General features: G+C 43.8%; 1 protein-coding gene across 1 annotated transcript; it reads left to right on the top strand.

Annotated features, from left to right (window-relative positions):
- The first annotated feature begins 3642 nt into the window (after positions 1-3642).
- Positions 3643-13596, top strand: TMEM14A (transmembrane protein 14A). Its single transcript, XM_075266673.1, has 5 exons — positions 3643-3663; positions 5572-5651; positions 8386-8487; positions 9887-9974; positions 13352-13596. The coding sequence occupies exons 2-5, from the start codon at positions 5576-5578 to the stop codon at positions 13389-13391; spliced, it is 306 nt and encodes a 101-aa protein (XP_075122774.1). The 5' UTR covers positions 3643-3663; positions 5572-5575; the 3' UTR covers positions 13392-13596.
- Positions 13597-16961: the final 3365 nt, after the last annotated feature.

Raw genomic sequence — 16961 nt, 5'->3', positions numbered from 1 at the left:
TCTGCATGCCTCTTTCCTGCTGTTGATTTTAATGAAGTGAAATAATGTCTGAAAAGTTTTAACCCCTTCACGACATCCGCCGTACTAGTACGGCGTATGTCGGGTGTTTAACTATGGTGGCCGCCCGGGAGTTGGACTGGCGCCATAGCCGCCGGGTGTCTACTGTGTTACACAGTAGACAGCCAGCGCTAATGCCTCCGATCGGTCCCCGGCGGAGCATGGGCGCCACCATTTTGCCGGTGATCACCGGCGCCTGGAGCAAGCTCCAGGGCCAACGTCATGTTTCCATCACAGACGGGAGCCTTGTAAAGGCTCCCGGCCGGTCTGCAGCCTCTTTCTTTAGCAGACTGGTCTATGCAGCCTGCATAAGAAATGATGATTTTTTGCAATGAATTAGCATTGTAATGCATTGCATTAGTGATCAGACCCCCTGGGGTTCAAGACCCCTAGGGGGACTAATAAATGCGAAAAAAAATTTTAAAAAAAGTTAAAAAAAATATATTAAAAAAATGTAAAAAGTATTAAAAATTCAAATCACCCACCTTTCCCTAGAACACATAAAAGTAGTTAAATACTGTGAAACACCTACATGTTAGATATCCCTGTGTCCGAAATCACCCGCTCTACAAATCTATAAACATATTTTTCTTGTTCGGTAAACGCCGTAGCAGGAAAAATAGTCAAAAGTGCCAAACCGCCGTTTTTTCACTGTTTTGATTCTGATAAAAATTAGAATAATAAGTGATCAAAGCAATAGCATTTCCCAAAAATGGTAGAATTAAAAAGTACACCCGGCCCCGCAAAAAAGACGCCCTATGCATCCCCGAACACGGACATATAAAAAAGTTACGGCTGTCGGAATATGGCGACTTTTAGAAAAAAGTTTTTTTAACACAGTTTTGGATTTTTTTTAAGGGATTAAAATGTAAATAAAACCATATAAATTTGGTATCCCCGGAATCATACTGAAACACAGAATACAGGGGACATGTCATTTTGGCTGCACAGTGAACGGCGTAAAACCGAAGCCTGTAAGAAAGTTGCAGAAATGCATTTTTTCTTCAAATTCACCCCATTCTGAATTTTTTTACAGCTTCCCAGTACATTATACAGAATAATTAATGGTAGCATCATGAAGAAAAATTTGTCCCGCAAAGATTAAGACCTCATATGGCTCTGGTAGCAAAGAAATAAAAAAGTTATGGGGTTTAGAAGGAGGGAAGTAAAAAAAATAAAAAAATAAAAAAATGCCATCGGCGGGAAGGGGTTAATGACGCCTTGGGTGAGTGCTCCATTATTTCTATTTTCGCTGTGGACTTATGCGCTATTTATCTGGGAGTGAGCACCACCCAAATTAGGCTTGGTTACATCCGACCACATAGTATATACATTTTTTCCTCCTGACATGCCTGCCGCTATATAGCGTTTTTTGCATTGCCACCTCTACTGTTTCTGAGTGTTTTGAATCTCCAAAATGTTATGCCCCATGCATCTTGCACAGATTATCACCCCACGTTCAAAGTCACTTAACTCGCAACGAGCTGCCATGTTCACGAGACACCTGTCTGCATCAGACATCCTGGAGACACTAGAGCCATAGGCCGCATCGCGTCACATCCAACACAACTGACAGTGGGACAGACCTTCCCGTGACTTTTGGTCACTGAGTGTATATAATGTCCCCTATTGAACGCTTTTATAAATGTCCCTTGCAGCCAGAATTATGCCCCACAGTGGACCCTGCAACCTCTATTAGACCCCACAGTTGCCCACCCAGCTATTATGCCCTATAGTGGCCCACCCATTAACTATTATTATATTCTGGGATCTTTTCAGACCCTAGAGTATAATAATCAGAGACCCAGGGGAGGTGAAGAAACATAATAAACACTTTTTGTTACCTCTCTGGGATCCGATGTTACTCCTAGAAGGCTTTGGGCCTGTATGGTAATGTCCCAGATGTCACATGGTCTGGGACATTACCATACAGGCCCAAAGCCTGCTAGGATTAACACCGGATCCAGGCTAGGTGAGTAACACTGTTTATTATGTTCACTCACCTCCCCTGGAGCTGCGATTATTATATTCAGAGGTCTGAAAAGACCCCCGAGTATAATAATAGTGGTAGTAGTTGGAGTTTGAGGCCTGGGCTGGGCCTGCTCACAGCCACCACCCACGTCCTATAGCAGAAGGGGAAGCAGGGGAATGGCCATGAGCAAGTCCGGGAAGGTAGGTAAATAGGCCATTACCTGCTGGGGATACTCCAGCAGGTAGCGGCTTATTAAAAAAAAAGTATTATCTTACCTCCCTTTCCACTGCTGCTCCCGCGCCGCCTCCTCTTCACCCAGCAAAAGAGGTCTGCATCTCAGCGCAGGCAGCATGATGACGCCTCCTGCAGGTCCAAACCAGCCCAAGATAGGGCTGCTTGGTTTGTTTTCAGAGCGGCCTATCCTGGGCTAGTTTAGGTTAAAAAAAAAAAAAAAAAAAAGTCCTGCAGTTGCCGCCCCCTCCGAAAGTGCCGCCTGAGGCGGCTGCCCCGCCTCGCCTCTTTAGAGGTGCGGTCCTGGGCTAAGGCCCCACAAGGCAAAAATTTAGCAGAAAAAAAATTATGTTTTACAATACTAACAATGTAAATGAAATTTAATTAATCTCTAGCAGAAAAAAAGATCTGCGGAAAAGCTGCTTGTTAATTTTAGCTTTGGACTAGCAAGCTTGTTCCTTATATATTGAATAAGTGAGAAGAATAGCAGAGAAAAACAGCAAATGCTATGGGGGAAAAAAAGCATTGCGTTTTTGGTGAATTTTTAGCTGTGATTCGCTATGTGGAACCTTATCCTTACTAGGCGGAACATAAAAGAAACACTTTGGGTGACTCAGTGCTTTTTGGTCCTATATTTTGAATCTCTCTGATGAGCCTTCACAAAAGTTAGCAAGAACTGTGTTTGTCCATTAGCAACGACAGAGAAGCTGGTATTTACTGACAAACTCCTCTGTGCAGCCTGAGGGTAAGTTCACACAGCGTCTTTTGGATCGGAACCTGAGGTGGATGCCGCCTCAGGTTAAGATCCAAAAATCGGGTAGCCGCAACTGAAAGCCAGTGCACTGCATCCAGCCACGCACCCCGCTGCGGATTAGGCCCAATGAATGGGTCTAGTCCGGAGGAAGGTGTGTCTTCAGGCCGAATCGCGAGGTGACTCAGCGTGAAGAATGAGCATCTCGCTTCTTTTTTTCGCCATTTCTTCCGGCTCCCGGAAAAAACTCCTGAGCGGCTCCCATTGATTTAAATGGGAGCCGTCTTTTTGGTCATGATTTTGAGGTGGATACGGCCTAAAAATCCTGACCAAAAATCTACGTGTGAACTTACCCTAAACTCAGTGTTTAAACACTTAGCAAACCTACACAACATGCTTGCAATACCAAAAGCAGCCACAAGATGTCGCTCTACACACACAAAATGGGCAGAAAACAAGGCACGAACAATTTCCACAACAATAAGTTTAATATTTTTCTCGAAATGGAGAATAATAATACAGGAAATGATAAAAAGCCGGTACTCTAGCCGGGCTATGCAGTATCCATGTGCTGTAAGCACAGCCACCACCCCTGGTGTCATACTATGTCACAGTTGAAAGGTCAGCAGCAGGAGGCGGACACCAGGCTGAGGTAGGTGTGAGCTCCGGCTCCTGACCATGGTCTTTGATTAATTAATACATTGACTTTTAATTGACAATTATTAGAGAAGCGGGGTGCGGTACAGGAGCGGCTTTTATGTAACTTCATAATGGAGAGTCCTTTCTGAGTATTCAGGCGTTTCTCCAGACGCAGATACTTCCTCCCATAGGTTTGTTAGGGAGTGCCCGGGCTGGAGTCAGGCACAGGACATGCCTATCACAGCTTGTCTGCTGTACATTATGGCGGGACAGTTACCTCAGCCCTCTGTACCTGCACTGTGCTCATGTGGTGCACGGAGTACAAGCTGATGGCGACCAAGTTACTACAGTGGCTGCTGAGATTTGATTGGTTTCAGTCTTAGCTAATCCATTTTTCCACTAGTTTTTCAAGCATTTCATTAACTCCTATGGTCATGTATATGAAGCCCGGTGGCATGCTTTCCTGGGCTGCAGGTGCCCTCCTGTGTACAGTAGTGATGGGCATTCCTGTCACTGAACGCAGCGCACTCCTTCTGCCCCCTAACGGTTACTCTATATATTACAGTCTTCTATGCTCTGCAGGCAGCAACCTTAGGGCGTGGCTAACAGTTAGGGGCGTGGTTAGCTGTCTGCAGAGCAAGAAAAGCAGTGACTAGAATCGGCTCTTAGGCTAGGTTCACACTACTGTTTGTCCTACACTTGAAAGAGCCATCACTAGTTTAGAGCCTATTCACATTACGAGTACATCACTTGAGTGTCAGCTGAGAGTAGTCAAAAAAAAATAGAACTTTTTTTTAAAAAAATTTTTTATCACGACTAGAACCTGTCCGCTAAAAAAAAATCAGGTTACCCATAGACACCATAGACTGTAATGAGGCCCACCTAGCGTCCGTCGGCTTTCAGTATAAATTGTAGACTGAATTTGCGGTGGAGACTCTAACCGAGCCTTATTGATTAAAGAAGACCTTCATGTCCTCGGGCACATGCGGTTTTATATACCGCTAGAAGGTAGACAGTGCGCTGAATGCAGTGCACTCCTGTCAGATTTGCCGTTATGTGCCCCAGGGCAGGAGATATTGGTGCCGTTACCAATCTCTACCCTCCATTAGAAGGGCGTTCCTGACAGTCTAGCTGGGCTGCGGGGAATGTCCCAGACAGTACTCGTCCATAGCTCTATACTGTCAGAGGCGGTGTTCCTTACCGCCCAGAGATGATGCTAAGCTGTGAGGAACGCCCCTAGTACTAGTCTGTGGAAGAGTACAGTTTAGACGGGAGGGAGGGGGCGCTGCTCTGTTCTTGTAAAAATCATGCTTTTATTCCTAAGCACATGAGCAGAAAAGGGCATTAGGGGCGCTGCTTTCCATCAAGGGGCTTCACTCACTGCTGCTCATCTCCAACCCATCTAGTTGACTGACGTCTCCGCTTCATCACCATACTAACTGTACTGTGTATGTCCATTGATAACACACTGTCCTAGAGTGAACCTGCCATTTCACTTTTTTTTTTCTCCTATTATGAGTTCAAGTGCAAACAGGAAGTCTCTCTGCTGACTGAGAGCTACCAAGTGTCCTCAGATTCATCAGGTTCCACATTCCTGTTCTGTTCCACCTCTTCTTTTGTAATTCCTTTCTGCTCCTCCTTGTTTGACCATTTGTTCTAAGTAGGGTTCTCAGTCAACATTCTCCGCTGTCCACAGGAAAGGTGATACATTTTTGATCACGGGGTTTACACAGCTTTGGTCCCCATGATTTATAAGCAGGAAAAGGGCTCTTGTTTACCAAATTAGTTTCCAAACTGGCATATTTCTTTACTTACACTTGTGCAGTAATCTCTTATCTGTTCACATTCTGTGCTATATTCTGATTTGAAATACTTTTAGGCACTCTATGTAACAGTAAATTGTGTCTTCTTACTTTACCAGAATCATGGCCATTGATTGGATTGGTTTTGGATATGCGGCCCTGTTGGTTGCTGGGGGCTTTATGGGATTTTCCCGAAAAGGTAAGAGGAATATTAATAGAAATATATGTTTCTGCAAGGCTCCATTCACATGGCAGAAAATGAAGAGGAATTTGAAAATGACATCTGCTTTGGATTCCTCTTCAATTTCTGATCCTCCACTCCCTTTGGCAGATTGTTGATCCCCCACAATGAAGTCGAGCAGGACATTTTTTTTTTTGTTCAGCATCCTGCATCCTCCATTGAACACAATGGGAAGCAGAATCAGGTCTGAATCCCCCCCAAAGTCAGAGGCATACATATAAATACACCCTTACTTTTCTAAATCTATAGTAGGACTGGGCGATTATGACCTAAATAAAAATTACAATTAATCGTCAATTCTACCTCGATTAGAATTATTAAATCATGTCCTCTGCACATAGGGGGCACTTAATAAAGATGAAGGAAATGTTGCACATAGCTGGGAGAGATGAAATGATCCAGGGAGCGCAGCTATAATGAAGGTGAGTAGAGATGAGCGAGTACTATTTGAAACTCCAGTTTCGAATAACACGCACCCATAGGAATGAATGGACGTAGCTTCCATTCATTCCTATGGGTGCGTGCTATTCGAAACGGCCGTTTTGAATAGTACTCGCTCATCTCTAAGGGTGAGTGAAGGGTCACATGGCTAGATGACATTATCACAATCATTGGGTCTGACTAAGTCGTCATGTACAGGGTGGTCTCATACTAAGAAGAGAGTCCCTGGGCTATATGAATAGTAAGTGATAGAAGCAGCAGAGATGCTGTTGCACAATAATATACAGATCAGGAGCATCCCAGCCAGCTGATGGTGTAACAAAGGTCAAAGACTTAAATAAAACCAATTAAGGGGGAAGAGAATGGATAATGGAAAAAAGAGTGAACTCAATAAACAGAAATCAAAGGGAGACCAGAAGGGAAGGTTTGTACGCATGAAGGAAGCTGCGGTTATGGCACCTGACATATCAAGGGATCCTCAGGAGCTCAACTAAGATAGTCTACAAAAAATGGGAAATATAAAAAATGGTAACGCGTAATACAAAGTAAAAGTAATTAAACTGCCAAGTTTTATTTTCTATTAAGTAGTTTCAGAGTAAGGGTTTGTAGAATGTGAATCCATTAGGATTCACAAGAATTCAATAACCTCACCTAGTTGCCATCTCTTCATGGGTGAGGAACAGATTGTAGTCTGTCAAAGATTAAGTTGTACGAGAGATAGGATAGTTCAGAGTGGACTTGTTGTTCAAGCAGCTTTGAGTCATATGGAAGCAATGAGATAGGGCAATAGGTGGATGGAGAGGACAGGTTGAGGGATGATATCTTAAAGGGGTATTCCCACGTTGCATACTCACCAGTCTTCACTGCTGTAAAATCTTCTTTCTTCCTGGTTTCTTGCATCATTTGGTGGGCGGAGTTTCACATGCAACCTGCCGTTTAGCTCCGCCCACCGCATAGCGTGATCCTATTGGGGCGGCTGAAGGTCCTGTGATGTCATTGAAGGTCCTTAAATACTATATGCACAATATTGGACTATGAAGTACAGGCAGGAGCAACTCCATTCTGTGTTACATCCAGAGACTGCCTGTCTCTGCCATAATGAACACAATTGAATTAGCTAGCCTGATAACTGGGAGAACAGAAGACGTTCAGAAATGAAAGCAGCTCCCCTGCTCTATCTGAGATCAGGACCTAGGTCACGTGGTGTAGACACAGGAATAGCTAGATACACAGGCTGGCTCCCTGCACTTAGCCCCTCCTCCCTCCCCCCTGAGAGCAGCAGATACATCACTTGACTTTTGAGCAGATAAGTCAAGGGCTGTGTCAACAATGAATTGAATAAAGTAAGATAGTGGACAAACAAAGCAGTTTTGCTGAAGCAGTGTATTTAGGAAAAGTCTTACATCCACATTAACAAGAGGTATAGATAGGATCCTTGTGATGGGACAACCCCTTTAAAGATAGATGTGACCATAGCGTATTTGAATGTGGAAGGAAAGGAACGTCTGGCTAATAAAATAGTAAAAAAAAAAAAAAAAAATTAGTCACACTAGTTTCGCCTATTTGTTGTTCAGGTCTGTTGTTTGGGACAGTTTAGTGGACCATTAAATAAGCAGTAGCACATAAATCCGATGAGCCTCATTGACTATAATCGGGTTCATTGGATGCTATAGTTTTTATAGTTTTATGCTGTCCACTTGTAACTTTTCCTGTTTGTCTTGCCTGAATTAGTGGGTGTATTAACAAATACACAAAAAAGCCATTTGTAGGCCTAACTAATATTTAGCCCGTGCATTCACTAGGAACTAAGGACATAATTGAGGCTCTTCAGTCAAAAACTAGTCATACATAAAAGGTTGCTGAGTTTTGTGGGACTGACCAACCATCTTTGTGTATGGGTGCTCCTTGATTTCCCTTGGTGGAAAATGTCAGGGGGAGACAGAAGGATTGTAACATAGGTTCGGATATATGTGTGCAACACAGGACATAAACAAGTTACTGCATTTGGCTTTGTATACTATATTATAGGGCTGAGCGACCATAACCTAAATCAAATTCACATTTAATAGAATATTTTATTTTGATCACAATTAATGAATAGGACACCTCCATGCTTAAGATATGTTTGGGTCCCTGAGGTTTCTCTGACTATCTGGAATATCTGAAAATCTAGTATCTATAAAGTCCCGTTCATGATGGAATAAAGGATTTTTATTTCTCTCCCTTTCATTGTTGTTGCTTTGTTTTGCAGGTAGTATAGTATCCCTTGCTGCAGGTCTTACTTTTGGATTGCTGGCAGCTTATGGGGCCCTGCGTGTTTCAAGCAATCCAAGGGATATCAAGATATCATTAAGTAAGTAAACCATTCCTGTTTTGTAGGAACAATGATTCCGTATGATGCAATTCAGACTTTTGTGATTTAGGAGCGTCATATGGGTGTGTCTTGAGGATAATTGTAAGTAATAGCATGGGAATAAAAGAAAGAAATGAACACCTGATCTTCATTGTGTTGCATAAAGATGTATAATATATAGTATAGTATATATAATATAAAGCATCTCATACTGTATAGCCATACTGCTCACACTCTCTTAAAGGGGTTGTAGAGGGTCTCGAGAATCCAACACACATACCCCGCACTACTGATCTAGCCACCAGAAGCTGTATTTAAGGTGTACGGACTGACAGAAAAAGCTTCATACACCTTAGCAGTGGTCCCAGGAAACTACAGCTCCTCTCCCATTCACATAAATAGAAGCACCTCTGTTTCCAGCTATATACCTTATATACAGCTTCTAGGAGCCGCATCAACTGAACGGTGTGGGGCTCTGGTGTCGGACCCTGAGTTATCTGATACTTATGACCTATCCTGTGGGTTTGAGCCTCCCATTTTATATACAAGGATGTCTCCTTGCAGCATATCAAATATTTCTTGTTGGTAGTTTTTCGCAAGCCCATACACAGTGTAATTTTTCTCACACAGGACTGAAATACTGCATAGTGTAAAAATCCTTCTTCTCAGACATTGAAGCAGAGAAATTCTTTTCTACCTTAAATGGGGTATTCCTATCTATGCTGCCAGTTTATGTAAATTTTCCTAAATACATTTTAGCTTTAGAAACTAGGCCTTTTACCTGCTATGTTAACTAATTCCTCCCAGCATCTGGCCTACCATGTGATATCAGGATAGATTATTGACTCACTGCTTTCTGGGGGACTGCATTTTCAAAATTGCAGAATGTCAATTTTACCTGCGGAAACACTAGTATTTTTGCCAAAACAAAAAAAGCTTTAAAAAAAAAAAAATACTACATTCTGCAATGTGGGGCCTTAGCCTTATAGCCTGCAATGCAAAAAGACTGAAATGCGTTGCAAAATCTACAATTGTTCCACTGATATAGATTTTTTTTCTGTGGGTTTTACCTCTTATCACAAAGGTGTCTAATCCAGAAAAGCCCACAACAGGTAAAGCATACTGTAGATTTAGAAAATCCTACATTCAGGATTTCAATGACTTTATTTTTCCATTGCATGTAAATGGTGTTTAGTTATATTTACAAGCATTGGGGCAAGGCGCTTTTTTTTTTTTTTTTTTTCACCACTCTCGCTACTTTCTCAAGTCCTACCAGAAAATACACCTCCTACACAAAGAGATGTGCGTCAGACATCCTAAATCACCCTCGTTGTACTTTATTGTGGCTGGTGTGGTCACTTCATTAAGACTATCCTAACCTAAAAATTTTCATCCATAGTCGCAGCAGGTACTTTATCTGTAATAATGGGCCTGAGGTACAATCGCAGTAAGAAAATCATGCCTGCCGGATTATTAGCAATAATAAGGTGAGTTTATTCCTTTTTCCTACTGCCAAGTATAGCGGCCTCCACATAAGTGAAATGTATAGAACTGTGTCACGGGATGGTTAGAGTCTATACTATAGGCAATGTGTAATATATATTTCATGTGGAATGTATTCTCTAACCTGTTATATACATCAATGTGTAGTTGGCTGATTAGGGTCTAGTGTGTTAGCACATTGTATGCAAATACCTCTAACTAGTGAGGACCAGTGAGGACAATGGGTGGAGATAATCTGATCAGTGTCTCCAAGAAGATGTTGGATGGTGCATTGTCCATAGTAGACAGGGAGTCTGCTCTCCTTGGTATAGGTGAGGGGGGAAGGATCTGTGACTCAGCCCTTCCCACCCACAGATATAGGTGTAACAGTCTTAGTATATAGTTGTAGCTAGCAGTTAGTATGTGTTAGCCGGCCTGTGCACAGCTCTGTAGAGAGCCAGGATTTAGTTACAGGACCAAGGAGCCAAAGCTATCATTGGATTGTGACTTCTGTGGACTTATTGTTGTTACGGTTGATGTGACCGCCACCGGCTACTAACTTTGTGGATTACAATAAATTGCTGTTGTCTCCTGACCTCTTGCGTCCATGTTGATTCAAGATATCCTCCGGAGGAAGACGTATACCTTTGCTCCGTGACAACTGGTTGGCAGCGGTGGGATCAACAGCGGACAGCGAGATGGACTACAGCAGCTCAGCGATTAATGGAGCTACAACCTCAGAATACAGGAACTGGACTATCGCAAGTCTACAAGTAAGGGCCCGGGAACTAAACCTGAGTTACCAGGGAAGAACGAAAGAGCAACTGATCGAGGCACTGGAGGAGATGACCCTGCAAAGTGACCATGAGGAGGGCTGCCCCCAGGAGACAGTAGAGATACGGGAGTGGCAGGTACAGACCCAAAAGAGCAGATGGGTTGTTTTGTATGAGGAGGAATTGGCAGTGCTGGGGCTAGGAGCAACTCCAGAGCAAAGGAGTAGAGCATTACAGAGGGCTCAGGAAACCGAGAAGGAGGAACAGAGAATGGCGCATGAAAAGGAAAGAATGGCGCATGAAATGCGAATGGCTGAGATAACTACGCGGAATTATAATCAAACGTCGACCCCCAGCCCAACAGTGAGAGAACCACCATATGTCTCCCATAAACACTTCAAGACCTTTGATGAAGCGGCTGGGGATGTTGATGGATATTTTCAGGACTTCGAACACCAGTGCCACCTGATGGAAGTCCCAGAGAAGGATTGGGTCCGGTATCTGGTGGGGCACCTACGAGATGGGGCTGCGGAAGCTCTCAGAGCCATGGACCCTAGTGATCAGCGGGACTATGAGGCCATTAAAAGAGCGGTGCAGAAGTATTATGCAGTCACTCCAGAGACCTACCGAGTTCAGTTCCGCTCTTTGTCTTACAATGGGGGAAGCTCCTTCCACATGTTCGCCCACAAGTTGAAGCAAGCATGCAAGCGCTGGCTAGAAGGAGAGGAGGCTGTCACAGTCGATAAGATCCTCCAAGTCATACTTAAGGAACAGTTCTTTTCCCAGTGCCCCGCTGAGATTCGTGAGTGGGTGCTGGAACGGAACCCAGCCACAGTGGAGCAAGCTGCTTCCCTTGCAGATGAGGGCCTGACCATCAAGCCGCAGTGGAAGAGGTTGTTTGCAGAGGAGCGGAAAATTACCACAGTCCGCCAGACACCCTTCATCCAGCCACGCACCTTTCGTGCCCGGCCTCAGGATTACAATTCCCCCTCTACCCCTGCCCCAGCCCATCGGCCTCCAGCTATGAACAACCCTGTCCCTAGACAACGACCTACTGGAAGAATGCTAGAGCGCAGATGTTTTGGGTGCGGGCGGCCTGGACATTTGCAAGCTAGTTGCCCTGTTAACATGGGGGCACGGGCCACCGTGGCATCCCGGCCTATTCACTACCTGGGAACCACCCCTAGGACAGAAAGTGTGGCCCCATTTCCAGATGACCCATCTGTTCCACCTCCAGGGGTCTATGGGATTCAGCCTTCCGCCACACATCCCGCAAACCTTCAGCGGAAGCACTTGCAGGAGGTCCTACTGGATGGCCGAACAGTTGTTGGATTCCGGGACTTGGGAGCTTTCCTAACGGTAGCGGACCCCCGAGTGGTTCGACCCGAGGCCCTAGAGGAGGGCCCTGGCCTTTCTATCGAGTTGGCAGGAGGTACTCGGAAACGTATTCCTAAAGCTACCGTGGAACTCGACTATAGTTATGGACCAAAACGATGCACAATTGGTGTGATGAGCGGGCTGCCGGCCGATGTTCTGTTAGGCAACGATGTTGGAAATCTACAGTGCCACTTTGTGGGAGCAGTGACCCGAAGCCAAGCTCAGAGAGACGCCAACATGGATCCACCGGATTTTCTGCCAGATGCCAGCCCTTCAACTCTACAACTTTACCATTCAGTACCGCCGAGGGAACCAACACCAGAACGCAGATGGGTTATCCCGGCAGGAGGACATATGAGCTATAGAGACTGATGTGCATTCCCCAATTTACCTGTGTAGGCCAATTGTGTCATGCACATGTTTTGAGAGGGGGAGGGGTTGTCACGGGATGGTTAGAGTCTATACTATAGGCAATGTGTAATATATATTTCATGTGGAATGTATTCTCTAACCTGTTATATACATCAATGTGTAGTTGGCTGATTAGGGTCTAGTGTGTTAGCACATTGTATGCAAATACCTCTAACTAGTGAGGACCAGTGAGGACAATGGGTGGAGATAATCTGATCAGTGTCTCCAAGAAGATGTTGGATGGTGCATTGTCCATAGTAGACAGGGAGTCTGCTCTCCTTGGTATAGGTGAGGGGGGAAGGATCTGTGACTCAGCCCTTCCCACCCACAGATATAGGTGTAACAGTCTTAGTATATAGTTGTAGCTAGCAGTTAGTATGTGTTAGCCGGCCTGTGCACAGCTCTGTAGAGAGCCAGGATTTAGTTACAGGACCAAGGAGCCAAAGCTATCATTGGATTGTGACTTCTGTGGACTTATTGTTGTTACGGTTGATGTGACCGCCACCGGCTACTAACTTTGTGGATTACAATAAATTGCTGTTGTCTCCTGACCTCTTGCGTCCATGTTGATTCAAGATATCCTCCGGAGGAAGACGTATACCTTTGCTCCGTGACAAACTGTTTATAGTATGTGAATGTAATCAAATGGCCCATACTGTCTCATGTGTATGGCCAATTTCATCTGGATCACAACCTCTGTACATTCTGAATCCTGTGTAAATTTGCATGTACTTGAAAACCAAAAAGTTTACATTTAATGACCATCACAGTATGCGTGTGTTTCTGTTTTACAACTCATAAGTACTTCCCTCTTTCTACAGCATTTCCATGGTCTTGAAGCTGTTGATCAACCTGAGCTAGAGGTCTGCTCTTTCCGAAGGGGTCATCTTCTTGCCAACTCTTCAATATGGATCAATTTTGTATACATTTGCCAAGAATGAATTGTGCACTGAATCTTTATAATCTGTTCATTTGTACCATATTAATTTTACATGAGAATTAATATTTTTATATTGCCAATTAATTCAGCTGGAATGAATAAATAAAACAAGCATGCTAAACATTATCATGCGTCTGTATCGTGAAGAAATTTGAACTTTGTAAAATACTGTATAGTTGGTTTAACCTGCCAATAACAGATCATGTTCAGGAGCAATTCCCGCTCCTTAATATAGAGAGATGCCATTGACCTCCTCCAGCAAAGCATGTGAAGATGATGTGTTATAATCCATTTATATACATGGGTTAGGGGATAATCATATACATTAGCAACCGAGATGCCCTTGCAGCTGCTGCCACAGTAATTCCTATTGGGATCTACGAGTGTTTAAGGCTCTTCAGGTTGTTGTGACTCATCACAACCCACCAAGGTGAGCAGACACCTGTTGGTACCTATTTACTACACCATTTATTTGTGATAATACATGAGGATCGGCTCGGTATTTGTTTTTGTTAATCATACACATTAGGGAGAGTGTGTGCCTACATAGACGTACGGAGACTTACCAGTCATTCCTGCTTCGCTAGGGATTCTGGGTAAAAAATATGCAAATCTATTCTCCAGGCTGTAATTAGGAGAACAGTGAATACTGCCCTCTAGAGGGCACTGTTCTCCTAATTACATCCTGGAGAATAGATTTGCATATTTTTTACCCAGAATCCCTAGTGGAGCAGGAATGACATGTAAGTCTCCATACGCCTATGTAGGCACACACTCTCCCTAATGTGTATGATTATTCCCTGACCCTGGTCTATAGTCTCTCACTCTGCCAAATCAGTATCCCTGTGCTATGTAAAAAGAAAAAAAAAAAAAAAAAAAGAGTGAAACAGTGCTGGCCATAGCTGGGAAATGCTACTTCACACCTACCTTTAGTATGTAAATTGCCTCAGTGGTTTCTGAATAAGTCCATTTTTATTCATACGCTAATGAGCTTCCAGCCAGCTCAGGAAGTTCCCAGCAGCCTCCTATCTCCTATGTGTGTGAGGCAAACAGGAAGCTGAGTCATCAGCAACAGCAGCCTTCCATAGGAAACAACAGGAGAGGAGTGCACAATGTATCATGCAACAGTCTAATTAGCATATGAATAAAAACGGACTTATTCAGAAACCACTGAGGCAATTTACATACAAAAGGTAGGTGTGAAGTAGCGTTTCTAAAGGCTATGCAAGGATGTGATTAGTTAAAAATGACTTTTCCTAGTGATAGAGCCCCTTTAATGGCTGTGGGTTGAGTGATTTTGATGGCACAACATTTACACTGTTATACAAGCTGTACACTGACTACATTGTATCAAAGTATCATATCTTCAGTGTTGTCCCATGAAAATATATAATGAAATATAAGGGGTGTACTCTTTTGTAAGAGACTGTAAGGGCTCACCTAGGAATGAATAGAGAAACTGACTTGTCCACAAGTGAGTGTGTCAGTTGGAGAGTTTTTATTGCTAGCATAAGACACAGATGAGGACTGGTAGGGATCTGTGAACTAATTTTAACCATGATTTCCACTATTGCCTTATTTAGACCGTCACATTCTCTAGAGCAGACTTGGGCAAAGCACAGCCCCCAGGCCATATCCGGCCGTCTGATTCAGACCAGCCCGCACAGCTTGTCTAGGGAAGCGTGTCTAGGGGGCGAGTCTTCGTGCCGGCAGGACAGTGCAGGAAGATGGAGACTTGTGGTGTGTGTCATAAGGTACTGGGGAATGTGAGATGCAGGGGGGAGTGTGTGTGTCTGTCTGTGTGTCTATATGTGTCTGTCTGTATGTGTGTGTCTGTGTGTGTGTCTGTATATGTGTCTGTCTATCTGTATGTGTGTGTCTCAGTAACCTAGGGGCAGAGATGGAAGGGGAATGTTATACTAGGGCAGAGATGGCAGATGGAAGGGGGGACATGAAACTGGGGGAGAGATGGAGGGAGGACATGAAACTGGGGGTAGATGAAGAGGGCACTTAAAATGGGGACAACTCTAGTTGTCCCCAGTTTAATGTCACCCTCCAGATACCCCTATGGTTTAATGTCTGCTTCCAGCTTCCCGATTTTAATGTCCCCCTCTAGTTGCCCCCAGTTTCATGTCCCGCTCCAGCTGTCAATTTATTGTCACCCTCCAACTACCCCTACTGTTAATGTGCCCCTCCAGCTGTCCCAGCTTCATGTCCCCTCTAGTTTCCACCAGTTTATACTGGTGCACCAGGAGAGGGACTTAATACTGTGGGGCAGTTGGAAGGGAACATTATAATGTGGGGGCATATAATGTACGGGTGACTGTAGGAGGATTATACTTTGTGGGGGCACATGGAAAGATGATTGGGAATGGGCGGAGTCAACATAGAAGTGGGTGGAGCTAAATTTGTCATGGTGCGGCCCTCTAGCATAGTTTCAATTTCTTATGCGGCCCCATGGGAAAATTAATTGCCCACCCCTGTTCTAGAGGTTTATATTTAGTGGTCAGAGAAAGCCATCATATTATGCCCACCTGAATATGATGTTAGCACTGTGCGATGTGGTACAAGGCCTTTTAAAGCCATCTATTAATGAGGAACGTGAAGTGGCCATAAGACTTGTCACCACAGATGACACTACTCAGCAGAACTGAGCGTTGCTTGGCATGTTCCAGTTTTTGGCAGGGCAGTTTATTGGCCTAGAAGGAAATGTTGCCCAAAAAGGACCACCACATAAACCAGATTTCATTGCTATATATAAGGACAAATTATCCACTGTAAGGCTGTATTGCTTTTATAGCAATGTTGTACTAGAGATGGCTTAGAATTAGAAACTGTGCAATATAATTGAGCTTTTAATGCTGAAATGCGTGGCCCATCCAGCAGCAACCTGTAGATCTAGAACAACCTGTGACTGCAGTCTCCTCTACCATATGTTGCATTCATAGGGAACAATGTTTGATGGCATTTTGTATATGAGACGGGTGGGTCTAGTCCAGCACACTTTGTGCTGAATACCACAGATATAGCAACAAGTGAAAAGACAGTTACCACTCCTTTCTTCTGGTGTAGATTACTCAGCTCATGTCTTTAAGCATAATATAATGTCAAGTCAGGTCAGGTCATTAATTGGGTGGATGCGCAATAATTAGGTTTTCATCACAGATTGCAAATGGATGGATTCCAAATGCAACACACCTTTTCATAGCAGCTATTGTAAATCAGAATAATGCAGTCAAGCCTATGTTCAAGTTCATAAAGGTGAGTTATGAAACTACGAAATACAGAAGAGCAGTAACATTCAGCTTTTTAGTGTAAAAGTACAAGTGACTCATTGTTTTGTATCCTATTAGGATAAAGAAGCAAAAACAGTCCTGGTGCAGATCAGCGGGGACCTGATCTATCCTTGTATGTGTGGAAAGATTTGATTAAATTAGAAACGGCAATCATAATAATGGAGTTTAATTGTGAAACGAATACAAGTACATTGT

The sequence above is a fragment of the Leptodactylus fuscus genome, chromosome 3, assembly GCF_031893055.1.
Source record: "Leptodactylus fuscus isolate aLepFus1 chromosome 3, aLepFus1.hap2, whole genome shotgun sequence".
NCBI classification, from domain to species: Eukaryota; Metazoa; Chordata; class Amphibia; order Anura; family Leptodactylidae; genus Leptodactylus; species Leptodactylus fuscus.
The sequence above is the reverse complement of the archived record's forward strand: the minus strand, read 5'-3'. Positions and strand labels throughout refer to the sequence as shown.